The 27,338-nt window shown below is 38.7% G+C and overlaps 1 protein-coding gene across 3 annotated transcripts; it reads left to right on the plus strand.

The window, feature by feature from the left end:
- Positions 1–3,664: 3,664 nt before the first annotated feature.
- On the plus strand, positions 3,665–26,060 carry LOC146482714 (rasGAP-activating-like protein 1). Of its 3 annotated transcripts, none has more exons than XM_085106787.1 (19): positions 3,666–3,786; positions 4,102–4,198; positions 4,403–4,459; positions 8,042–8,155; positions 10,862–11,021; positions 11,978–12,018; positions 12,958–13,078; positions 13,668–13,796; positions 14,423–14,514; positions 15,581–15,846; positions 16,586–16,650; positions 17,743–17,861; positions 18,635–18,818; positions 19,346–19,483; positions 20,103–20,247; positions 21,264–21,439; positions 22,033–22,170; positions 24,561–24,696; positions 25,430–26,060. In XM_085106787.1, the coding sequence occupies exons 2-19, from the start codon at positions 4,134–4,136 to the stop codon at positions 25,765–25,767; spliced, it is 2,484 nt and encodes an 827-aa protein (XP_084962913.1). In that variant the 5' UTR covers positions 3,666–3,786; positions 4,102–4,133; the 3' UTR covers positions 25,768–26,060. The 3 variants fall into 3 exon arrangements, with proteins under 3 accessions (XP_084962912.1, XP_084962913.1, XP_084962914.1); XM_085106788.1 differs by lacking the exon at positions 3,666–3,786 and adding an exon at positions 3,797–3,812; XM_085106786.1 differs by having other exon boundaries at positions 3,665–4,198.
- Positions 26,061–27,338: the final 1,278 nt, after the last annotated feature.

The raw sequence follows: 27,338 nt of genomic DNA on the forward strand, positions 1-27,338 counted from the left end.
CCAGGGGAGATGGGCATTGTTGGAATTGACTGATGCAATAAGAAGGCTACTGTAGAAAAGGTTAGGTTAAAGGTTAACGAAGTTCAGAAAGAGGCTTAACAAAACAACGTTGTAAAACCAACTTCAATCTGGTCAACTCGAATTGCAAAGAGGTTGTTTTTGTGAACAATGCCAAGAAGGCAGTGACTAAACACATGAACAGATATATAGGTCTACTGATTGTGTCAAACCATAGTAAAACTTTCCTTTGTCTGGCCACAAAAAGTTGGCAACGTTCCGTTACAGACCTTTTAAAGATCAGTTTTCTCTCTTTATATACTTGATGGACAAGCCGCCTGGGAAAACCTTGCCGAATCTCACGTGGTGAAACGTTTCCGTCAGTTGGCACGACTCCGAAACTTTGACAAACCCGTGTCAGTTCCACACGACCAGCTTTCAACAACTCCACTTAATCGCTTAAAATCAGAGTTTGTTGGCAATGATTCTTTTTATATCATTTTCTCCGTTAATTCAACTAAACTCAAACCACAGCACAGGTTTAAGTAACAACCTGATTCAAATGCGTCTTTTCCAACACCAAAATTAATTGAGTTGTTGCCTTGTTGAAATAATATTTTGGTGAGATTACAGAGGGTCTAGGGACTAGAGTTCTTTTTGTGTAAAGATTTAGCAATATGTTTACTGACAATTGTTTCAGTTTTTTCGAAACTCACATCCACCAACCTGTCTTGTCAACATGAGTATTTAGGCTTAGTTTGTATTATGAAGCCGCGTGCCTTGAAGTTTCTGCGTTCAGCAAAGTTTAATGCTTTGACATGTTTTCGTACAAACACAGTACTTTGTGACTCACTCCAGATTGTCACGTCTGCTATAGGTGGGCGGAATGAGACCACAAATCAACTGGTAACATGCCAGTTGCTATGTAGAGGCGACTTCCGTAAGTTAGAGGGAAGTTTTAAAAGAAGCTACTACGATGACGAGAACGTCATAAAACAATAGGATTTAGTGAGGAAAACAAAGGCCCTGCACGCGCGTTATAAATTTTGGTACATGTCTTCGCCGTACTCGGCAAAACAACAACGTGAAATGACCAAATTCAAGGTTTTGTGGAGAACGTGAGCACATGGCGGTAAATGTTTGAATTCTTTGTCTCAACTTGAACGCCCTTTTCACCTGTTCTGTTACTGGATAGTTCGGCCACATTGTACAAGTTCTACGAATTGGAACAAATCGCGACCTTGTATTTTCAAGTGACGTTTTCGTTGGCGTCGCCGTCGTGGTTACTGAAAGTCAATTGAGCGATATTATGATTACGTAGTCGAAAAGTTTCATCAGTTAGTCAATATCGGAGCGCTGATGCCTGATGTAGGACCAGTCCGGAAGCCTAATACTATATCAGAGATGCTTCATCGTAGAATATTATATCGTGCTTGTACATCCACTGTTTACCTGTTAACACAACTATATTTAACCTGAGTTATTTTAATATCATCTCCAGTTTTTCTAAGTACGTCCGATGAATAATGCAGCTAAAAATAGCACACCAAAATTGATCCCTAATTCCCCAAGAGCAAGGCTGACATGGAGCACTTGAATCAGCTTTGTGGGTTTTCGCTTTGAATAAACGTATTTTCTTTTCCCAATCAATATTTAATTTTCTGCCTTGCAAAAACTCGAAAACAAATTCAATTTACAGTGTTTACGTTTAAACACTCCATGCACTTGGCGTTGCTAAGTGACATCACAATTGTGGTTGGTTTAGAAACGCCCCTCTTGTACACCTTGGGGGAATCTTCGAGTGCTTTCCGTTTTGAACTGTCTGCCCAGACCTAGCCTCCCACGTAGTCGTTTTTAGGGAACTCGTATTACTATTGGGAACGAGGTATCTATAAATACGAGTCCCCTAAAAACGGCTGCGTGGGAGGCTAGGCCAGACCGGCAAGTTTGTAAATCAAATGTGTCATTTTGAAGGGATGGTGCTGCAAAATCTTGAAGAATAATCACTTCGAAACTGGTACGCGCTTTTTTGAAGAAATTCGAAGGACAAGCATAAACGTTATCCTTCAAATTGGTAATGTCAGTTTACAAACTCAGCATTCTGGCCGGCTGGATCAGACAAAAGAAAAGCGCCCTTTGATTTAAAAGCGATACTTCTAGAATGATACCCGGGGGATAGCACTCCTCGGAATTTTTGGTGGGGGTGCACGGCTAGGTTCTCCAAACCCTGAGCCCATTTCAGACCAAAATATGTAATTTTCCGGTACCATTTTCCAGAGTCCAGACCTTGGATTCTCGAATCTATCATGACCCGTTTCTGTAAACCTTTACTTGTTTTCAGACTTTCAGACCGTAATGGTTAAAATCTAAACCCTATTTTACACCAAAACGGTTCAGAAAAGGCCATACCCTTTGGAGCCGGACTCATGCCTATAAATAGCTTATATAGGGGAGCTGTTTTGGTTTTTTGTTTTCTTGACGGTTTTAACCGGAACTCCCCGTTTCAACCGATCAGAATTTTTTCTTCAGCCAATCATGAGCAGCACGAAATTTCCTTCTGTCGTTTGCTCGCGTTTGGCTCTGGCTACACTGTTTTAGCCCCGGATTCTGATTGGTTCGTTGATTCGTTGCGTCTCCTGTATTAACTTTTCACTGAGAGCCCATCACCCTGCTCTTGCACTAAACGTATAAACAAGAGTAACAGTTAAAATACCGATGACTTTTCAAAAATCCCTGCTTTTATCCCAGTTTAACTCCATATGCTAAGAAGGCAAGAATAGAAAGTTTACAAATTGCCTGAAATTTCTTTCTGTAAAAGCTATTGAGACCACCTCCTCCAAAGTCTCTTCGCTTTTGAATGAGTGGCGGGGAAAAGCAAGGCACCAAGGCACCATGGGAGGGCGAAAGACGACGGGCGAAGCGCCTGTCTTCGTCTGCTAATTTGCATAATGAGAGAGACGTCGGGGTGCGAGGCTGGTATTGGGAAATGAAAAGTCCCGCCAGAAAGTATTTCTCAATAGCTTTCACAGGAACGCTTACACTTGCTACGGGTTTTATCTACGAGCGCAAACGATAGGGTCACAATGCACAGCATAATAAACAGCACCACAGGAGAGTAGCTCAGTAGCTTTCATAATGGTTACACTTTAGGATTTCATCCACAGACTCGAACGTTAGGACCACCTTGTGCAGCATAATAAACAGCACCACAAGAAAGTACTGCTCAGTCGCTTTCATTTGAATGGTCACACTTAAGACTTTATCCACGGTCTCGAAAGTTGGAACCACCTTATACAGCATCATAGACAGTACCACAGGAAAGTACTGCTCAGTAGATTTCATTTGAACGGCCCGACACTTCATCCACCTTCATTTCATCCACAGACTCAAAAGTTAGAAACCACCTTGTAAATCGTAATAAACAGCACCAAAGGAAAGGTGTGGTCACTACCTTTTATTGGAATGGTCACACTTTAGGATCAGCCGCAAACTAGCTTAGGTTACAAGTTTCAAACGTTCGTGGGTGTTAGTGTGAACGATATGTGTTTCGTGATAAACCACATCAACTGACATTTGACATCTATCAAAATCCACTCATTTCCAAAAATAGATATCCCCAGCCAACAAAACGTTTAAAAAGCAAAATTCAAACACTCTTACGCAGTTGCCGGAAGAACAAGAACGTAGGTGATCGAATGCAACGTATATTCGTGCTGATAAAAATCAATAATATTGTATTTTATGCCGAGATTACGAGTATAATTAGCACAAGTTTGTGAATTTGCAAAGGTGATGCCGCTAATTGTTAGATACAGGTTCGGTGTTTATTTTGCTCGTTAATTAGATGCTAAAATGCAAAAAGGCCATTGACGGAAAACTGAGTTGGCACTGACCACGGATGTGGTATTAGTGCCGCAGGTTTTAAGTTCACTTTCGGACGCGAAATTCGTTGTTCTAAGAACTGTGGGACTGAAAGCTTTAACGGAGTGCGGAGTGGATTACAGAAAGTTAGATTAGTCTGGTATCTCAAGGAACTTAATCGATCTTGTAGTTCTTGTTTTGCCGTATCCGTCATTACTACGGCTCATTTTGCCACAGTGATAGCATATAACCGACGTACAACCAGCTGCAGTGAAATGGCGAAGAGCACAATCTTATACCTTCGAATCGGGGAAGGAAAGAACTTGCCGAGAAAAGATCTGTAAGTGTTCAAAGTAATTTTCAATTCTAAATGTGTGTACATTTGCGCTTTGCCCTCATTTTGGAGTTGTAACTTATTTGATTTGTCATATTATTATAATTAACGACGATGTACCGCGAACCGGCAACACAGCTCTTGAAATAGTTGTGCGGTTAACTAGTTAACGCGGAAATCATTTTGTTTTGTTTCCCGTTAATCATGAAGGTCCGGAAAAAGTGATCCTTACTGCATTGTGAAGGTGGACAACGACGTAGTCGCACGGTAAGTGAATTTTTCTGTATTTTCGAAGCAGTCTTATGAAACGAACGCTGCGAATTCCAATGGCCCAATTAAAAGAAACATTGAAAATTACATTGTAAATTCTTCAATAAAATGTTAAATATTTTACGACTAATTTCCTTATGACTCGCGGAAATTTACCATTCTAAGGTTTAAAATCTACAGTCTACAAGAGTTCTGCTGGAATGCGAGACAGGAATCAACAAGAAATGACGAAAAGTCAATAAATGAAACAATCGGTACATTCAGTGTACATTGCTCTGTTGACAGCTGTTGTTTTTGCGGAATAAATTTACTAATCTTACTTCACATTCGTTTGAGAGCTTAGAGATAAATACTGCCCCCATGGCCCCAACATACAGTAACCTGATTATTTTGAGAGTGAAAAGCCTTGGAAGATAAGATTCGCATGTCTCAGCTAATTCTCGACAACTTAAAAAACAATTCAATACTGCTCACATATCTGCAGTACATCTCATATTGATACCTTTCTACTGAAAGTTTCCTGAAAATCTGCATAACAAAATGAGCTATAATATTTACTCTGATTGAAACGAAAACATGGATGTTTTATTTCTCATCCAACACTATTAACGCGGCCAGAGAAATTTGAATTTCGCTTTTTCTAAGGAGACTTAATTTCGTCAATAATCAATTTGATCTGAGAAGAACTTACATCGTGTACTTTTAAAGCAAGCAAAAGCGAATTTGTCGTCCCTTGCTTTTAAATTTAAAGAACAAATTCTATTGTTTTAATTGAATATTAAAGTCAATTAGGATCACAATCTAATTTATAAGAACAATTGAACAAAGCAGAATATATAAAATAAACGAGATTTTAAAATAATTTCAATTGGAGGTTCTTAGCAAGTCGTGAAGTATTGCCCATGATATTAGCTGACTACTGAATGCTTTGTTTAGGCAACTTTTAAGGGACCAAAATATCTGTGATCTTAATATAAATGTGAAACAAAATGAAAACGATAATACAGTTGATTATTTAATTAGCAAGAATCAGACTTCAACTATTTATATGACCCGACACTCCAAGAGGCAAAGTCTATCTCGTAAAACAAGGAAGTGAGTGCTTGGTTTGGTAGACAAGTAAATATTTGCAATAGGAAAACCGCGATATGTTGGTCGCATTTACAATAAAAAGGAAAATAAATTGTACTTCCAAAGAAAGTTGTCTATTTAACCATAAAACTCAAGTGGAGATTTCTACCACGAAGCGCTCTCATCAACTATCACGCGGTAGAAATCTCTTGTTTATAATTAAATTGTTTCAGTAGAAATCTTGATTAATTTTACAGCAACGACAAATTTTAGAGCAGTTTTCAATCAAATGTCGTAAAACCCAAACCAAACTAATTACTCTGACTGGCCAATCACAACAGACGCTAGATGCGCATATGAACCAATCAGAAGTCAAAGCAAATATGTGTAACCGGCGCCAAGCGCGGGAAAAATGTTGCGAGCGAGGCACATGGGGTTCTCGTTTTGTTTCTGATTGGTTGATAAAGTGATGCGTGTTTTGCTAACCAATCACAGAGCACAGAAAAGTAAAACCAAAGGGTCCCGAAGCAAACACGAATTACTTTCGACACTCAATTGCAAACCGCTATACTTCACTACATAAATAATTTTGAGGGTTAAATTGCGTGCGTTGAGCGCTTTCTAGTGTTGTAGCGTAATCAGTGAGATTACAACATTTGAGATCGAACGCTAGCAGATTTATAATAGGCAAATATAGACAAATAAAACAACGATTTTAGGGAGTAATATGCTGTGGTTTTTCATAGTCTAGTAACTATTTGGACAACTACACGTAGAATCTAACTGTTTTTACTGGATACTGAATTATGGATCGTAAACTAAGTTACTTTCTTCAAACTCTCTCTTTCGTTTGTGAAAATTATTACAAGAAGACAACGAAAAACAGGAGCTTTAACTGAATACAGGAAGTACTTCTGCGTTACAACTGAAGCGAAAACTAAAAACTTTGTAGCAAAGTGGTAAACAGAAGAACAGTCAAACTTCATAACATTGAAGACTGTATCACCGATGCAATCTACTGACTTTATTTCATTAATTTTTTATTATTTTTATTATTATTATCATTATTATTATTATTATTATTATTATTATTATTATTATTATTATTATTATTATTATTATTATTATTATTATTATTAGAATTGAGAATGTGACCGCCAGAATTTCCCAAAAAAATTTTCTTTTCTTAATTTTCGTAATTTTAGTTTGTTTGTTTTTTTCCCAATGACCCAATGTTATCCGCATATATTTTTAATAAGAGTTGTTTTTTCTTGAAGGACCTTATTTTTACTTCCAAATTTATTTTTAGTCAGAATATGATCATATGATTTTTTATTACAAATAAGAATAGCATTGTAACTTTCTGACATCTGTTTTTTTTTTCTTTAAAAAAATTGTGCTTGTAAGTACTCTTTTTTAATCGAAATGAATTGTAAAAAGGTTTTAATAGTTCTTTTTTTACTTTTGACTTGTAAATAGCAATTTGCTTGGAATATGTTAATAAAGAGATTATTATTATGCGCAGTAAAACTATCTGTATGCACAGTATAAGAAAGCAACACAGGGCGCGTAGCGTAACCTGTGAGCCAAGCGAAACTTAAAATAGCACGTGAATAAATCAATAAAATACATATACATATATAAAAAATATTAAATATATAAAAATATATAAAAGTCATAGTCTATATAAAAATGTATAAAAGTCATCGCTGGTCTATTCATAGCTGGTCTATCAATCTTGGTATAATAAAACATTATCATGTTACTACTTTGAAAGTTCTTGCAATGTTCAGCGTCGCCGATAAAACCGCCTTCTGCATTCTCTCCAGGACTTGAGTAGTCTTTCGCCCAACCAGTGATCGCACACTAGTCTCTGTCTCTTTCAACCAGCAGCCTAGCACATCCATGATAACATTATACTGGTGCACTTCGTATCCTCTATATTGCTCCTTCAGTTCCCATCTCAAGGGACCATATTTCATGGTTTTCTTCTCGCTTTTCTTCTCTCGATTACTAATCCATGGATTATTATTATTATTATTATTATTATTATTATTATTATTATTATTATTATTATTATTATTATTATTTGTTTTTACTGAGCATGGTGTGTTCTTATTTCCGGGTTAAGCATTCTTTTCTTCGGCGATAAAATTGACAGCAAACGTATATTTTATATATATCGTTGTATACAATTTGCAAATGTTGCATTATGGAAAAACTGTTTCCGCATTTTTTTAGTACCTAGCATTTTGCCGCAACGAACCTAACGTTTTGGAATGAAAGTTTTGGTATTTTAGGAAAACATTTCATGGATTTTGGTTTATAGAAACTGTCACATTTTAGTCGAACTTTAGTCGACATCGCACTTAGCAAATGGCTGAAATTTCCAAAAATTCTACCCACATTTTATAACGACCGTTCACACAATGTTGATATAATGAAGTCAAAAACTTGTGAAAAGAATTGTAAAAGTAGGCAAATGAGCTAAGTTCTATTTTTTCACAGGACGGCGACAGTATGGAGAGATCTGGAGCCATTTTGGGGCGAAGAATACGCAATGTTTCTTCCAGTTGGTTTTACAAATCTTTCGGTGTACGTTTACGATGAAGACACCATTGGGTAAGAGTAACAAGATGTAAAACCGTAAAATTGCAAATATGACCACCCCACCCCACCAAAAATAAACAATGTCCCCCTTTCTTCCTTTCTGCTCTATATGCTTTCCCGAACTGCTAAGGCTAGCTGTTTTAGTTTCAAGCGAGTGTTAAGCTGTTTATATTGTACACATCTATCCAAACCAATGACAAGCGCCCCTGAAAAAGTCGTTCGCATGAACAGATATAAGGCCAGGTGAGCTCAGTTCTATTGAGAGTTTAACAATAAAGCTGAATTTTTAGAGGGGCTTCAGCCTTTCATGCCTTAAACCAAACATCAAAGTAATCTTATCTGACAATACAATCACAAAGCATTTTCCTATCCGGACAGTCTTCATTGTTTTTATTGGGTTGGTCAGATGTTTTCGAAATCTTAGGCTGTGTTGTATTGGGGTTTGCCTGGTCGTTTCAATCAAAACCAGTTTAGATTCAGTTGAAGTGTCGGCATAAAGCACTTTTCTAACCCTTTCACTTGGAACGGATCTTATTGGATATGTTGAGGGGCGTAGCGACTGCACGATGGAAAGATGCTTAGCTGGTATCCCATCCAGTGTGACTCTAGGCCGAATCCCCAACTCGTCATCATGAGAAGACCGGGTTCTCTTCCCATTGCAATAACAAACATTTTTCAGTCTAATTCAAATTCGATCGGAATACGATGGTCACAAGTTTGTCAACGCAAACTAACTTTCGTCAAAGAAGACCAATTTAAATGTCGCGCGCAGTTCAAATATATTTTTCATATATTAACATTCATTTAAGAACTCAAAATATGACCAGCTCTGTTGAGGCCTCAAATGTAATAAATGTCCCTAAATGTAATAAAGGTCCTAAGTGTCATAACTTTCGGCCCTAAATGTAATAAAGGTCCTAAGTGTAATAACTTTTGGCCTTAAACGTAATAAAGGTCATTGACTGACTCCCATCACGGTTTGACCTCATGTATTTAATGATTGAATAGTGATGGCGTCATTATTCAGGCAAATGGCCAACATTCCCCTTCCTTTGCTAATTTTCGCTTATCTTATGGTAGCAGCATACAACTGTTAAAACGATCATGCTTCATCCTGCTCCTCAAATAATGGGAAATTAACGCGAATTTTCGAAAAATTTGCGTTAATTTCCGCGTCATTAATTAGGTCTTGTGTTAATTTCCTCGACCTTAATTTTCATTATTTTTGCCCCCAAATTCTCGATACACCCCAGAAAGGAAAAAGCATTGATTTAGCAGGGTGGAGATCTGCTGGTATTATGGATTCTGTCAAAGAACGCTTGATGTGGCCAGATTCCTTTACTTAATTCCCATGTTTAGCGACAATTCCACAAACATTTATGGATTTTTACGCTTAATGTTAGAATTAATTTGTTTCTTTTGTCTCAATAAAACCTGTTTCTTTGTGTACGTTCGCGTTAATTTCCTTCATTTTGAAATTCAAGTCCTTCTTTTGCGTTAATTTCCTTTATTATTATGTATTTTTTTCCTTAAGGTAATAGCGACCTTGTTACGCTATGCACAAGAGCACGAGAAGTAAATGGTTATCAGACCATTCGCGAACGCTTCTTATCACTTCATTTTTTTTTTTTTTTTCAAATTATGTGTTTGTGTTTAAACAGTCAGACTTTTAAGTTGGATTAGATTGTAGTGTTTGGAAGCTTATTTTTGCAGACTATTCTGTGACTCATTTATCAAAAATAGTACTGAAGCTTATATGGAAAATCACTAATAAACTGTTTTACTAACTTTCTTACTTTGATTTTGTAGCAGGGACATTACTTTCAAAGACTTCTCATGATCCGCTTAATTCCACGATTTTCCAGGCCTATAAAATTACATTCGCAAATTCCACAAGCGATTTTTCTATGACCTTACGAACCCTGCTTTGAAGAAAACTAGAGAAATAAAGTCAAAAACACCTTTTTGATTTAAAAATTTTAGCCACAAACGGAAAGACTCGACAGAAACAATTAAAGACATAAAACAGACTTGACCTCAAGCTAACGGGCCATTGAAGCGTGGTACAGTTTACTCTCGGGTTCCCGTGTGACATTTTTCGCATCCATTCGTTATGTACTCAAAGAGATAACAAATTTGAAACCTCTAAATTAAAAAGGCCTTAGTTAAAATTTACTATTTCTGTCGTTACTGCCTAACTAGTGTTTCTGTTAGCCCCTGTAGAATAGAATGTGCAGATTAAAATGGCATGTGTAACACTTGTTGTAAGGCTTTCATTTCAGTGGGTTCTGAGTATTCAAGGTAAAATGTAATCGGGTTCCCCTAGACACATTTTGGCCTTCTTACTTTTAGTTTGTATAATAAATGCAGTTAAATCTTACATATTTATCACTGTGATTTCATGTGGAACAGAACATATATTACATTCGAGACCTTTATTACATTTAGGGGCGAAAGTTATTACACTTAGGACCTTTATTTCACGTAGGGACATTTATTACATTTGAGGCTTCAACAGCTCCCAGTTGGCTTGATAGCTCCGTTGGTAGAGCACTGCACCTGCATCGCAGAGGTCATGTGTTCGATTCCCATTGAGGACCTGAATTTTTTTCAGGCTTCCTTTTCGCAACTGTTTAAGTTGCGTATGTAACTGCGAGGGCCTTTATTCTATTTAATTTAAAAACCAATTTGATTATCAAATGTTGGTTTCCGTTTCAGAGTTGATGATCTCATTGGAAGAGTTGTATTTGACCGCGAGATGTTAGTACACTGTCCCAAAGCTCTGGAAAAATGGTTTCCAGTGACGCCTGTCCATCACATGCACAATTACTCAGATATTCAAGGAGACATCAGGATAGAGACCACACTCTATGAGAAGGTGATCACGGGACTGGTAGAGGGGTTAAAATACATACAACTTAGGTGGTTCTAGTCTTGAGTCTGATTAAGAAATCGTAAAGTGTGACCATTCAAATGAAAGCTACAACTGAGCAGTACTTTCCCGTGATACTGTTTATTATGCTGTGCAAGGTGGTTCTAACTTTTGAGTCTATTCATAAAATCATAAAATGTGACCATTAAAACGAAAGCTATTAACAAGAGCCGTGGCTTCAATTTTTTAATCTCCAGATAAATCCTTACTTCAGTAAAGCGCCCTTATTCAATTAAAAGCTGATGAACAGTACTTTACCATGGTACGTTTCATTATTCAATTTTTGTTACGATGATATGACAGCAAATTTGTATAATGTTTATTATTTAAAACTGCATCATTGTATAATGCAATTCGAGGGATCTGATTGGCTTAGCGGCCATGGTATATGAGCAATTATACCATGGCCGAGAAATGGCGACCATTAAATTGCCTTCTGGTCGTTCTTGCACAGCGAAATCAGTAAGATCTAGCAATATTTCTCGGTTGTTTTTAATAAAACAATTATTCCACTTGCGCTTGTTGGATATGAGATGATTATAGCCAACTCGGCGCTACGCGCCTCGTTGGCTATCTATCATCTCATATCCAACGCGCGCTCGTGGAATAATTGTTAATTATGCGATGCTGTGCGGAGATCAATTCCCATGCCACTGGCAAACCTTGATAACCCATTTCTCTAATGACCACTGAGCAGCATGTTTACGACGTTACGTTTGAGGGAACAGTGAAATTTCTGATGATTTTTAACTGGAAAAATTAGAGATCTACGATCGATAAGATAATTATTGATTATTCGTTAAATCGAATTTACACTGATCGCTTTAGCCTACAAATTTAGGAGTACTAAAAGCCAACCAAGACACAGCTTAATTATCACGTCATGGTTTTCCTTTTTCTAGGGAGATGTCAAGAAAATCAGAGCAAGAGTCTTGGAAGTCAGGTATTATGATTTTCTTCCTAGAAGAATGCTGGTAAAAAACTGAGGAGGATACGAGAAAGTTTGCCGGACGAAAGCATTCAGACAACGCGACCGGAACAGATCAATTATTCCTCCATAGTGTAGACAGATCGATGCAGGATTTATTCTAGAAATTGGCTTATGATAACTCAGTCAGCCCTTTTCCAAATTTTAGAGAGCCTGTACTTATAGATTCAACGCTTAATTGTTGAAATAACAGCCAGTTAAATTTTAGTGGAACTACTTCAGAGTTTCAGCAAAACAACTACGAAAAGATTGTCAGATATCATGTTCGAAAAAGCATTTGAATGCCAAACATTTTTCCAGTGAGAGCACAGGCTCTTCGATAATTCTTTTCATATAATTTCTTGTTTCAATTGTACTAAATATAGCAAAGTATTTTGTTATAATGAGAATGATGTATTATTCAGTAAGTGACACAGGCAAACTCGGGAAAAAATCCGAGTGCTCCTATCAGGAGTCGAACCTAAGACCTTCCGATTACTAGTTCGGATGCTCTACCACTGAGCTACAGGAGACTCGTGGCTAAGGCCATTCAACTAGGTTCATGGGACAAACATCCTGCATACTGCTAGGATTGAAATGTCATGTGTGGCATATGCGCAATGGAATAAATGTGATGGAATATTTTTAAGCCTGGTGATGTATTATTCAGTAAGTGACACAGGCATACTCGGAAAGTATTAGTTTGTGTTTCAAGTAGAACAATGTTCACAGCTCTAAAAAACAATGCAGCTGCAGGTTATAAGGGTCCAGTGAAAATAGAGCTTTTGAAAACTGCAGGTTTACGGTTTAATAGCGCGAGAATCCCGCAAAGGAGAACTATAATTAAACCAAATTTGAGATCACCAGCACACCTGAACCTAAATTTTGACTTGGTTCATTCTTTTATTTTCTCAGGGACCTTCCTGACGCAATCCGAAGCTGCATGGAGCCCGCAGTAAAACTGTCAGCGCTCGGAGAAAGTGGCGCATGTCAAATGCGGCTAACTTTGAGGGAAACAGTCGTCAAACTCCCTGAGGTAACGAGTTAGTCAGTGTTAAGCTTGTGGCACTTTCGTTACGAGTGGCGCCGAGTATTACCTACCGATATCAGACATTTTATACGCTGCAGTCATAATGTGAAGACATTTTTCATGATCTTAACATGTGCTACTTCAGTGTTAAAAATGTTTCTTAAAACTATCGGCAAAACAAACACCAAAGTATTAATTTTCATTAGTTACAACCTGTTCCCAGCAATGAACCAATCAAAATCCAGGAAGTCAAAAGGTGCAACCGGTGCCAGGCGCGGGAAAACGATTAGATAACTATTGATTTTCGTTTTTTCTCTGAAAACAGAGGCCAGAACATGATAAACGAGTTTTGAGCACATTAAAGAGCCATTAGTCTGCTTAAAAGGCAAAAAAATTATTGTATTCGACGGTGAATCTCAATTTTTCTATCGTCACGAAGATCCATATCTTGCACGGAGTGTAATACTTAATATTTGCTACAAGTCGTACTGCATGACCGACGAGGTCGCATGACAAGAAGAAGTCTGACTAGACTTTGCCAGAACGGACTTTGAGAAAGTCTATGACTGAAATACTTCTCTCTTTTATCCCACAGGGCAACAAAAAGTTCTGGGTTCCTAGCAAACAAAAGTGTTTGGAGTTTGACGTGAAGGAACTTACCCATGAAATAAAGATGACGGCCGAAGTTAAGATTGAATCAGATGCTCTTTGGTGTTCTGGCCAGGTAATTATTCTGGCTAACAAGCCATGGTCTAAAGGCCTCTTTACACTGACGGCAATAATATGCGATTTTAGCAGTGATTTTCAGAGCAAATCGTCGTCCATTTTAGCTGCCATATGACACACCAAGATGCACTTATACACGGTACGCATCTTTTGAGAACCTGGACGAAACCCAACTATGACCCTTCAAATGTAAGCTCTTTAGCCTGTTCCAGTCCCTCAGAGAGTTGGATAGAGCGATCGCGAAAATAAAATGCGCGGGGACTAAGGAGACAGGACAGCGATGAAAAGAGAACTGACTGGCCTGTTGGCTTTCTTCGCTTCTCTAATTATCTTGGGGCATGAAACAGGCTGAAATCTAATGAGCAGTGTGTTCACTTGATACAGTTTGTTCCTCGATATTTTATAAAAATTGGCATTTTGTTTCTGCAATTCGATCTTGGACACTTTCTTTCTCTTGCCAAGACCTCCGAAGTTTTTGAAATTCAACCGCTTAGCAGTCAAATCGTAGGCTTTGGGTACGAGAATAAAGCGCTTTTGGAAGAGACTCGCTAGTGCCTAGTGCATCACCAAAGTAAAATCTTATGCAAAGTCCAATTCAGTCTAAACTAATACTTCTCGTTGTAGGCCACGTTCTTCTTACCAAAGCTCAAACCCGGTCAAAGCAGGGATGCCTGGTACAAGCTGCTACCACTGCCACAGATCAAAGAACATAAAACGTAAGTTCAGTTTTCAAACTGACAACAAAAGGTAAAGTTGTTAGAGTGAATCGATACCAGTTCTTTTAATCGATCCGATTCGAGTACAATATTTACCGATACTTGGTATCGAAACTTGATACTTGGTATCGAAAGCGATATTGTGACGTCATCCTACAGGATTTGTATTGCAACGCCATCGTTAAAAGTGGTGCCCAGGGTTTTAACGAGTAGAGAAAAGTCAAGGCACTGGCTAAAACACTCCGTTCGAGTAAAGTATCAAAAGCACGTATGGTAACCAAGTAGAAAAAAGAATTTCCTCCAATACAGTGTCGAATATACACACGCCATTACTTGTTAGAAGACGTCACGTGAGCAGTATTTAAAGGAATCGAAAAAACCGATCTTTCATGCGAATATCGATATTTTTCTGGGAAACCGCAGTATAGATTTTATTGTATGTTTTCATCGATATCGCCCACTGTTTTCAAACGGTTCTTATTCAGAAATGGCAGTGTTATGTGCGTGCGTAACGAGAATCAAGCCTAAAGAAACAATTCCGACTTGAACCCACCTCGAATAGCCCTTGCTAATTGTGGGTAACTAATATTGTAGAAAGTTTCTTCTCTTATAATAAATTGTTGTTGTTGTTGTTGTTGTTGTTGTTGAACTGAATTCGAACCCATGACCTCTGCGGTACCGGTGCGGACCTCTAGCTACCAACTGACCTATCAAGCCAACTGGGAGCTGGTCATTTTGTCTCTAGAGATTCAAATGACGTTGTCGATGTGACAAAACAAAATTAGCTAATGGGAAACGTTTTGTTCACGGTATACCAACAAGGAGGCGATAACGTCACTTGCATACTGTCCATATGAACTGTAGTCTCCCTCGCAGCCGTTCTGTGTCTTGTCAAGCAACGCTCCTGGAGGAGCGTTGCGTGACGAGACACAGAACGGCTGCGAGGGAGACTATGTGAACTGCGGATGAAAAGGTTAGTTCATGAAAATTTGAGAGCTGTTGGTAAACCACAGGATCATAAGATTTGTCAAAATGTCATAACAGGTCATCTTTTTTCGCTTAACAGAGAAAATCTTGGAAGCATCAGAATGAAGGTCTCCCTCACTCAGGAACGTATTCTGCAACACCATTGCTACCAGCCTCTGGTGGAGATTCTAGTGAACTCCGTCTCTGATCCAGAGAGCCTGAGCCCTACTGCGCTGAGCTTAGTAGAACAGCTGTCTGCCGCTGACCAGGTGACACTGGCTTATCAGCTAGTTCGGCTGTTTATTGGTCAAGACTTGGTGATACCGTTTCTGGATTATATGACACTGAGTGAGATAAGGAAATCAAGTAAGAAATCTTGATTTGGTTACTATCACGCTGTATTGGCCATTCTTTTCTACCAACATCTCACATTATTGGTCGAGAGAACAAAAGAACCAACAACAAAATAATGGTGCTAGACATAAAACAATGGAGCTGCAGGTTCTCAGAGTGCAGTGAAAATACAGTTTAGAAGAGGTGTAGGTCTACCGATCGTCTTTAAAAGAACTCTATGTCACGCGGATTCAGCCAGATTCTGATAGTATTTTGTCAGAATTATACTAAAATTGTAATACGTACCCTTATGCTCATATGGTAAATTCTTGAAGGAAGAACAAGCCTTAATAAATTTTCAACGATTCTTCGGCATGACACAAAGGTAGGATTTTAAACGTTGGCCAATTTTTCAAGCTGCAATCTACCTCCATCCTGAACATCCCTGGCCAAAGACACTTAGAAATGGTTTCTGCGCGATAGTATGGTAATTGTTAACAAAACAGGGCTGTTATATTTAGGTTTCCATTGGTGTAAGTGAGACTTTCAAAGTACAAAAAATAGCTGACACATTCCCTCCAAAAGAGACCTTAACCTGGCCTAGAACAACAAGGACATTCTATCGTTGACCGGAAATCATATTCTCTTTATTGGCGCAATTTTGGTTCGTACCACGGATTGGAAATCACTTGTTTCCAAGTCTGTCGCTTGACTTGTGGACACCTATCACTCACAACGAGCTTCAAGTTCTTCACTTTTCTCTCGTTTATAGGTAATCCAAGGACTCTGTTTAGAGGTAATAGTCTAGCGGCAAAATGCATGGAGCAATTTATGAAGGTATTGAAACTTTTGTGGTTTTATTTAGCCTACAATGAAGTCGTATCTTTTTGGGCGAGCGCTATAGCCACCATCTTGGATTTAAAAGTAGAGGAAGATGGGTATTTATTTAAAGGCCTTTGCAAATCAACATGGCGGCTACGATTAACCGAAATTCTGGCGCTCGTACACCCCTGAAAACACCTGCATTACAGGCTAGGTTTTATTGTGCATGTATTTGCATCCATAGTGATCAGTCGGCTCAATAAAAATTAGATTGTCTATTTGTGACTAGCGCTAAACGTCCATGTTAGCCCAATTGGCGGAATGGCTGATAGGGTGCGTTCGATTGACCCTATTTCGGATGATAGGAATCACATACAATCATGACAAGAAATCCCTCATGAGAGGCATCTGGAGTTACTGAAGGTCAAAATCGCTCTTAAACTATCATGTGTCAGCGAACTCTTGCAGAAATATTTTCCCAAATTTCCCAAGAGAAATCTAACAGCCATTCCGCTCATTCTTATTCCGTAATGCGGTCAATTGAACGCAACCTAAAGTTTCAAGTTGAATGCTAGGTTTAATAACAAAAGAAAAGTCCACAACACCTGGTTAAATATAAGAAGTGGTAGAAAAACGGCCCTGTCAAAGAGCCTGTCACCCGAATGAAAATTTATGCTTTTGTGGAAACATTGAGAAACAAATCTTTTCAGGAAGAAAAAAAAACTCAAATAAATATCGCTTACCCTTTAAGAAGACTGAATTTAAGGAAAGTTAGCGCGCAAGGACAAACATCATATCAAAACAATTTGAACTTTACTGACGTAATGAAATGCATTTTTATACAGTCAACACATCGGGCATAAAGGATCGTTCATGAAAAAGAAGTTTTTTTCGATCAAACAAAATGGTTCTTTTCACCAGCCAATGAAAAGCGTTTGCGTTTTTAGAGGTCCAAAAACATCCAAACCTTTGCAAGAACACGAGCCCGTCAAACAAATTCGTCCTGTACGGACGCGTAACAAAATTATGGAAGCGGTGATCAACTGACAAGGTTCTCTAAAATCATAAGCAGATCTTATTTAGTAAAACTATTTTTCCTTTCTTCAGATTGTAGGTATACCGTACCTTTCTGATACACTGAAGCCAGTCATTGACAAGATTTTTGAAGAGCGTAAATACTGTGAACTGGACCCAAGTAAAGCTGAACGAAAATCAAGCGCTTTCAGGTGAATTACTCGTCGCACAGAATGCCGGGACACACCCAGAACCTTAAGCGTAGCTAGTACACTAATAAATTTGAATTCTAGTGATTGAAACACCCAACACGATAAAGAAAATAGCCGAGCCTGTGAAGAGCCAGACGACGACTGTTTTCTACCAATGTTTACACAACTCAGCCCACTTAGCTATAAGGCACCCTGGGCTTTTGTAGAGAAGGTATTCAACTTTCATTTAGAAGAGAAAAGATGAGTGAGAATATCCGAGATTATTAAAAACTGGATCATTGTATAATGCAATTCCACGGATTTGATTCGCTTAGCAGCCACGGTATATGAGCCATTATACCATGCCCGAGAAATAGCGACCATTAATTTGTCTTCTGTTTGTTTCTGCAAAGCGAAATCAGCAAGATATAGCAATATTTCTTGATCGTTTTCAATAGAACAATTATTCCTCTCACGCTTGTTGGATATGAGATGATTACAGTCAACGAGGCGCGTATCATCTCATATCCAACGCGCGCTCGTGGAATAATTGTAATATGTCATCATGACATATGAAACGCTCCTGAAACATGATAAGACATCTACCGCAACCAAAGCAGCTAAAAAGAAGCTGACAAGAGTTTCTAGCCCATGATCTTGCGATGCCGAGCTATTATAAGTTCTTACTGTATCGTAACTTTAAAGGGATCGCTATTTCTGTGATTTACCAACAATCGCTTCTTTCGAAGCTCGTTACTATCAGAAACCGATCTTAACGGAAAGTATATTTCCAGGCGGTTGAGTCTGAGACCTGTGGATGAACAGGACAGAAGCCTGTCAGTGCTGACCGGGTACCTGGAAGCCATCATGACATCCATCTTGGCCTCAGTAAAGGAATGCCCCAGCTACATGCGCGCAGCCTTCAGAAATATCGCACGCAGAGTTTACGATCATTTTGGAGATGAACCTGGATTTGAGGTGAACCCATGTCTTGTATTAGGGAACTGGTAACAAATATGTTCGAAGAGAAACCACCTTGTCTGGAGTGGGAGAGGGGGGAGTGGGGGGGATGGAGGGGTTATCGAAGACTACACCAATCTCATGAACATTTAATACCAACAAAATTTTATTGGCTTTGAAATTTGAGTTATATTTTTTTAATAATAATGACTCTACTGACTTGAATGGCAAAAAGATTTGAAAACACAGACACAGAAATATTCAGCTAGCGAGAGTCAGCATTGCTAGATAAACAAGAAAAGTGAGGTTTGAATCTCACTGTCATTTTTTACTGCTGGATGGAGGGGTGGCTATGCAATAAAGACGCCATCTTTTGAGATTGGGGAAGGGGGGCGCAGGCAGAGACCACCATCTATTTTGTGGTTTGGTAGGTCCTGTTCGAGTATAGTAGTTTTGACCACTTGCCTTAAAATACGGAGATACAAGAGATGATGAACTAGGTCTATTTAAATCATCAACCCAACATGTTTTTCCTCCCTTTTCAGGACTCGAAGTACACCGCTGTGAGTGGATTTCTGTTCCTTCGGTTCTACGCGCCGGCCATTCTCGGACCCAAGCTCTTCGGGTTGAGGGAAAACCACGCGGACAAGAACGTGTCACGTACACTAACCATCTTAGCAAAGGTTTGTGGGTGATGGGTGAAGTACTTGAAATGACAAGGTGAAGTTAATACCGTGCAGGTTGGACCGGCCTAAACGTGGACAGCTGTCGAGCTGGTGTCAAACACTGCACAGTTTGAATGCCAAAATTCGTGTGCCGGATAGGCCTCGAACTTAAAATGTTCGATGATAATACATGTGATGTTTGATACTAAATTTGATCGCGTTTACCGTGATTTTTTGACATTTCGACGCAACCATCAGTACTGCTAGGGGACGTTTAGTTACCGGCATCTTATGACTGGACTGCAATCTAGCAGCAACATTTCCTAGCTGCTTCATTTCATTTTGTTTTTCTTTTTTATCTAGCCAATCAGTTACTATACTTGGTGTAAACCCAGCCACCTTCTGTTAATTCACATATTTTGTTTTCGGACTGGATTTTAGGAAGTGGAGATTGCGTTAACTGCAGGTTTTATGGCAATTAGTGCAGGCGCTCACTTCCGGGTTTCTCGAAGGGAGGCATTCAAACAAGGAAAATCTAATCGTACTAATAAATCAACAAAGATCCCTACTATCTTTAATTTATTCAAACTTTAACACAAGTAAAACAGTGAACATTTTTTTTTTTTGCTGTTTTCAGACTGTTCAAAAGATTGGCAATATTGAGTTCCCTCATCGTGGTGGAAAGGAAGAATGGATGGGACCACTGTTCACGTGGATCGCATTCTACACAGATGAAGTCAAGGACTTCCTTGACAGGCTTGCTGACGTGGAAGATAAAGAAGGTAACTGTGACAAGCAGAAAGTCTTTTGTTGCCCAGATAATGACAGTTATGATGTAATAATTACTGATCCCCATGAAATTCTATTGTTCTCTCTCTCTGCATTAAATTAACGATTGCAGTCTTTAAGATGATTTAAAAAATTGACTTGCTAGCGCTCACAGGGACGAAGGAGAACAGGGAAGGGATGCCCTAAGTAGGGAGGGCATGTTATTCCTTCGTTCCAGACTGATGACAAGATAGAATCCAAATCAAACTTAGTCTTTAGGGTGTGGGCGGTCCTTTTTGTCAGCAGGGAAATTATCAGGGGTAATATAATTAAACGCGCTAAATAAGCATGCCGCAATATTAAAAATATTGCAGTGTGCAGGCTACAATTATTAAAAATATTGCAGCCTGTTTTAGGAAATTTAATGTATAAAGTGCACAAAAACTGATAGCTTACAACATTGTCAACAGTACCATTTGCGTTTAACTCTCGTTTAAATTTCACGTTGTTGTATCATTCTGAACGAGTTATTCTCGATTCTGTTCTCCTCAAAAATATTTCTGTACCATCTTTTTAGGTCACATGTGATCCAAGCAATGTTTTCTTCACTCAAAATGTCCCGTAATGACTTCACCGCAAGTCCGATAATCTACACTCTAAACTCTACACTCGAGAGTTCTAGTTCAGTTCTCAATTATCTTGTCTAAAGTCACGTGGGTTCATTTGCGCGCCACGTCTAATCATGCTTCTTACATTCGTACCTTGAGTAACGACCCTAATTTTTACATTTCATATGTTCGGTTTTGTTTATTCACCATCCATATCTACAATACATTCTCGGATTGCTCAACTCCCAGTAGCTTAGTAGCTCAGTTAGTGAGAGCATTGTACCGGTGTTGCAGAGGGCACTGGTGTGGGTCTGCATTATTTTAAGACTTCCTCGCAATTGTTGGAGTGGCTTATACAGAAGCACAAAGAGAATCTCTCCTTCACTTGTAACAATAACATCACTTTTTACTCTTCCTTTTAGTTCCCGGATGTGACCACAGGCGCACAGTATTCAGTCACTCACTCATCATCAAAGAAGGTTTAGTCAAGAAGTGCCGCTACAGGGACTCCAAGCTACCAAAGCCATACAAGTTCAAAAAGCGCTACTGTTGGCTGAGCACGGAAAACTTGCTGTACGCTAAAGCAAATGACTCTCAGGTACGAGAAGTGACCCAGGGAACTCAGCTAAAGAGGCTTGAATTACGTATAAATTAGAGCTCAGGGCCCAGTTGCTCAACCCCAATTAAGCTAATCCTGGATCAACGTGGACTTTTGTTCGAGTCTAATTTCTAATCAATAACGATTCTTCCAAAAGATTTTTGGCCCTCAGTTATGACTTAGACTTTTCTTTACCTTGAGCTTGAAATTAGGCTTTGAAATCATTTTTAATGAGCGAAATGAAAGTACGAAAACCTTTCTTTACGTTAAAACGAATGACTCTCAAGTAAGTAAAATGGTCCAGGGAAATCAACTAAACGGATATATAGGCAAGTAATGCGTGCGGATATGAAAAAAAAGCGATATCGGCTGAGCAAGCGTAAAGAGATACTTGATCATCAGCTAAAGTAGAGACATAGGCATGCACCACAAGCAAATCAGAGCTTAGCCAATGGAAGTGATCAAACTTGCAGGTTCCATGATTCCGCCGGAATCATGGATGTAGTTCACTGTCGGACAATGAACTACATCTTTTGACTATCCTCATCTCCTCATTTTGTAACGATTCAAATTAAGGGATTTTGTTTTTTCAGACAAGACAATTTCTTCCAACAAGAAAAATCCTTGCCATTGAGCGAGTTGATGAATCAGCATTTCAAAAGCAAAACGTGTTTCAAGTGGTGAGCAAAGATTACGACGACACCATTCAAATCCTCTACCTTGCTGCACAGGTAAATTCATCCACAGGAAGCAAATATAAACAGTTTTCTTACAGTGCAACTGAGCTTAAAATTTAACAGCACTCTTTATTAGAACATATCCAAATAATAGCACAGTTTGCAGTAAGCATAATAAATAACCGACTTCATGAATAGATATCCCATGACGAATTTAGCAAAAATGTGGTTTCATGGAGATCTGCTGAAAATGTGAGGAAATATAGAAGTTTGGATTTTACGATTTTTACAGCGGGTTTCCAGATTGTTCTTTTAATTCAGTATGGGACCGTTCATTTTTTATGAGCATGGGGTGGCTGGTGGGATTTGGTGGGGGAGGGGGGGGGGGGCCACGAGAAAAAAAATGGCACTAAAGGGGGGGGGCTACCAAAGAAAATTGAGTGAAAGAGGGGGGGTCACCAGCAATAATTGGCTAGTAGGGGAAATTGAAAGTGGCTCAACACAGAAACAGATGAAGAAATTGAATATTATTTCAATTTTATTTAATACGATTTTCCTAACCACTTTTAATTTGTTATAATTTGTACATACTGAGGTCGAAATCTGCATTTTATATTAACAACAACTGAGGAAATGAAGCATATCTGTTGGAAAAGCAATAATGAATATAAACTGAAGTAGACACCTATGTTTGTACAAGTTCAAATTAATATAAAAACGTAACAGTCTCACTATTGAATCATCCGTGGGGGAGTAGTTTTCTACAAAGTGGTTGTACTCAGAACTATATCAATAGATTGTTTAATGTTCTGTTTAATAGTACTCACTTCTATAAAGGCTGTTGAATAGTAAATTATTTGAACCCAGGAGTATCAGTAGACTCAGTAGTATGCCTAGTGTGAACATCCAGATTAGTTTTTAATAATAGAACTGTTGTTGGTGACTTCAGTTGACGGTAAATCTAAGCCGCAGGCTATCTTCAGAAAAGCTTGTAACTGTCATTTTTAATAGCAGTACTTTGATATCCAGACGCGTAGGAGGGGGGGTTCGAGGGGTTCGAACAAACCCCCTTTGAAGATCAATAATGGCGGAAGAAAAAGCACAATGAGGAGGTTGAACAACTACATGAGGTGTACCATGGGAGAGAGTAGAATGTCCGCCCTGGTTCTAATGCATATCAAATATGATATGCCTGTCAATCTTGACGAGATAGCCAATTTGCTCGAAGGCCTACACCCGTGAATGATGCAGTTTACCAGCTTGGTGTATGACTATCAGCAGATCGAATAGTTATCAGAACTTGACAGGGCGCGGAATGTACTTTGAACTTTCTTGTTTAAGTTGAAACAATTATGCCGTAGAAATGATGTATATAGCTTAAAAAGCTGCTGTAAAACAAATTTGTGATTTGCCTAAAATAGGTCTCAAAATGCAGGAAATGAGGTTTCTGGGAACCTAGATTTTGGGGCTAAACAAACACCCCTATCTAACCCTTACCTACGCGCCTGATATCTGTGTGTCCGCTGTTTTTTCTGTTTAATATGACTTGTAATCGTTGATTGGTATGCTTCGATCCGTATTTTGTTAGTCAGATCTGTACGTGTATTAATTGTTTCTACTCGAAGGGGAGTAATTTCACGTTAACCATTTGCTTGATTAATTTTTATAGTTCCTTTGAGAATCTAAATGGAAATTTAGGGTTTGCCGTAGCCGTAAATGTGTTGCTATCTATAAAACGTTTTTTCAAACAAGAGAAATCTGTACCTAAGCAGAGAACGGTAACTTTTTAATAGTACTGTAAAGAAATCACAGTAACAATTAAATTTATCTTTGATATAAACAGTACATAAGCGTTTTGTTAAAGTTAGGAGTATGATTTGTTTCTGGTTGGGCAGGAGAGGGGGGGGGGGGGGGGTCATCCGAAAAAAAAAAGTCTCTGCTTGGGGGGGGCCATATGGAAAAAAATTGCATGCTAGGGGGGGGGGGGGGGGTCATACAGTTTCGTAGTGGCAATTAACCAAATCCCACCAGCCCCCACATGCTCATAAAAAATGAACGGTCCCTATGGAGAATTCGTCTCCGAACTCATTTTTCAAGTTAACCTAATATTTAAAGTGTCAAGCTAACCGCAAATTGTGCTGTTGGTTTCTATTTCCATAAGAAAATCACTCATGGAAATTTTTACGTCTTTCCCTATAGTTAGAAGCAGAGCCCTCAGTCATTCAAAGCGCACGTTTACAAATGGTCATTCCTACATTAGCGCGGTAAAATGATTAAGTTTGCATCTCTCTGTAGCTTGCTGATTGGAAGAACCAACTAGTGTGTAGGTTGTGTACTCAACTTCAATTGGGGACTAGCATTTTTCTCTAAAGTCTCACGCCAGTAATAAACAAAATAAACGAAATACGGCTTACTTTTTTAATATTCAATTTTCTTTTTCTCAGGATGTAAATGAAATGAATCAGTGGTTATCAGCGATAAGAAAGACAACAATTTCCAATCCAAAAATGCTGAGTGATTTCCATCCTGGAGTCTTTCACAAAAACAAGTGGACATGCTGCAAACGTCTTCTCAGACAAGGTTAGTGAACAACAACCCTGTACTTGAAGCGTGCTTCAAAAAGGTGAGACTTTGCTATGGATATTAAACCTTTCAAAAGCTCTATTTTCACTGGACCCTTATAACCTGCAGCTCCATTGTTTTTAGCGTTGGGAACATTGTTCTGTTGTTCGTTCTTTTGTCCTCTAGACCAATCATGTAAGACAACGCAAACGATGCAGGTTGCCCCTAAACATGCACTGTGGCACCTCCAGGGAATGTACTATACGAACAATATAAATTCATTGTTGGAAGTTGACCATGCAATGTTCCAGTAGGCTATCAAGAGATTTTATGAGAAAAAATTGATGCGTTGTAGAATATATAACAACAATTTCCTACAACACCAAACCAAATAGATCCCCAGCTAGCGAATCATACAACAGATATAAATTCATACAAGGACTAACCATATATATAGGCATGACCAAATAATTTAAACTCTGCAGATATTGTAGACTTCAGGACCCAGTTGCTAAAAACTTATTGTTGCTGAAATTCTTCCCAAAGATTTTGTCCCACAGTTTTGACGTAGACTCTTCTTCACCATTAGCTTAAAGTTAGCTTTTAAAAACATTTTTCACGAGCGAGATGAAAACCTCGGTTAACTTTCAATCGGCGATTAGCGTTAAACGGCTTTCGAACAACGGGCCCTAGGTCATTTGTGTAGTATGTCAAGACTCTTGCTCTAACTGGAAGATCTGTTGCCTTTCAGCCGGAGGCTGCCAGCCGACCCACACTCACGTAACTTTGAGTGATTGGCGAGATCCACTTGACCCAGACTCCGAAGCTCAGATGATTTTCACCCAGCTCCTGCAAAGCCGCGAGGAACTCAAAAAGAAATTCTTGGAAACTAAAGAATTCAAGAAGGATCCTGTAGACCAAAATGAAAATTGTCTGCAAACTGCACAGGATAAAAAAATCCCTTCAAAGCCAGAACAAACAACTGTGTCTGAAGATGAAAAAGCTATAGCAGCAAAACTGCTAGAGGTGATTGACGAGCTTGAGAAAGCTCATCTGACATTTGACGAAAAGGCGACTAAGAAATCATAGAATTCTCGATTTAGACCTTCCACTTATGGCCAACAACATTAAAAACTTGAGTCACATGAAGAGGTTTTGTGTGACGATTCTAATGAAAGCTGTATAGCAATACCCTCTGGTAGTGCTGCCTCTTACGCTGAACATGAAGGTTTTTAAATGAAATCCTAAAGTGTGACCAACAAAATGAACGCTATTTAACAGCTAATTAGAGTGGTTTGCCCCACATGGAAACCAGCTTTTAGTTGTATGTGGCTAGCGTTTTGAAAAAAAGTTGTATGTAATATAATGTTATGTAATATGTATGGTGGCTGTTCATGTCCTGTACAATTTGTGTATGACGTTGTATTACGTACGCCGTGCAATGTGGTTCTAACATTTGAGTCTGTGGATGAAATCCTAAAGTGTGACCATTCAAATGAAAGCTACTGAGCAGTACTTTCCTGTGGCGCTGTCTTTTATGCAATACAATGTGATTCTAACTTTTGAATCTGTGGGTGAAACCCTAGAGTGTGACCATTCAAATGAAAGCTACTGAGCAGTACTTTCCTGTGGTGCGGTTTATTATGCCATACAATGTGGTTCTAACTTTTGAATCTGTGGATGAAATCCTAAATTGTGACCATTCAAATGAAAGCTACTGAGAAGTACTTTCCTGTGGCGCTGTTTATTATGCTGTACAATGTGGTTCTAACTTTTGAATCTGTGGATGAAATCTTAAAGTGTGACCATTCAAATGAAAGCTACTGAGCAGTACTTTCCTCTGGTGCGGTTTATTACGCCATACAATGTGGTTCTAACTTTTGAATCTGTGGATGAAATCCTAAATTGTGACCATTCAAATGAAAGCTACTGAGAAGTACTTTCCTGTGGCGCTGTTTATTATGCTGTACAATGTGGTTCTAACTTTTGAATCTGTGGATGAAATCTTAAAGTGTGACCATTCAGATGAAAGCTACTGAGCAGTGCTTCCCAGTGGTGCTGTTTATTATGCCGAACAATGTGGTTCTAACTTTTGAATCTGTGGATGAAATCCTAAATTGTGACCATTCAGATGAAAGCTACTGAGCAGTACTTTCCTGTGGTACTGTTTATTATGCTGTACAAGGTGGTTCTAACTTTTGAATCTGTGGATGAAATCCTAAAGTTTGACCATTCAAATGAAAGCTACTGAGCAGTACTTTCCTGTGGTACTGTTTAATATGCTGTACAAGGTGGTTCTAACTTTTGAATCTGTGGATGAAATCTTAAAGTGTGACCATTCAAATGAAAGCTACTGAGCAGTTCCAGTGGTCCTGTGCATTGTGTTGGTTGTAACTTTTGAGTCTGCAGACGAGATCATTCAATAGAAAAGTATTTAGCAGTATTTCCTTGAAATACTGTTTGCCAAACGTCAAATCTCACACTATTGGGGGTAAGAGAGTTAAGTATTGTGTAGAATGGTAAGTAATGCAATGCAGCAACGTCGCATTCCAAAAACAAACGCAAGTTTTTTGAAAACTCGATTATGTCAGTTGAAGTGAAATAAAAACAGGGCTCCCAGATCTAGGTTCTGGCTACGTCAATTTGCAAATATTTTAGCA

Source organism: Pavona decussata, unplaced genomic scaffold (genome assembly GCF_977016875.1).
Source record: "Pavona decussata unplaced genomic scaffold, jaPavDecu1.1 SCAFFOLD_44, whole genome shotgun sequence".
NCBI classification, from domain to species: domain Eukaryota; kingdom Metazoa; phylum Cnidaria; class Anthozoa; order Scleractinia; family Agariciidae; genus Pavona; species Pavona decussata.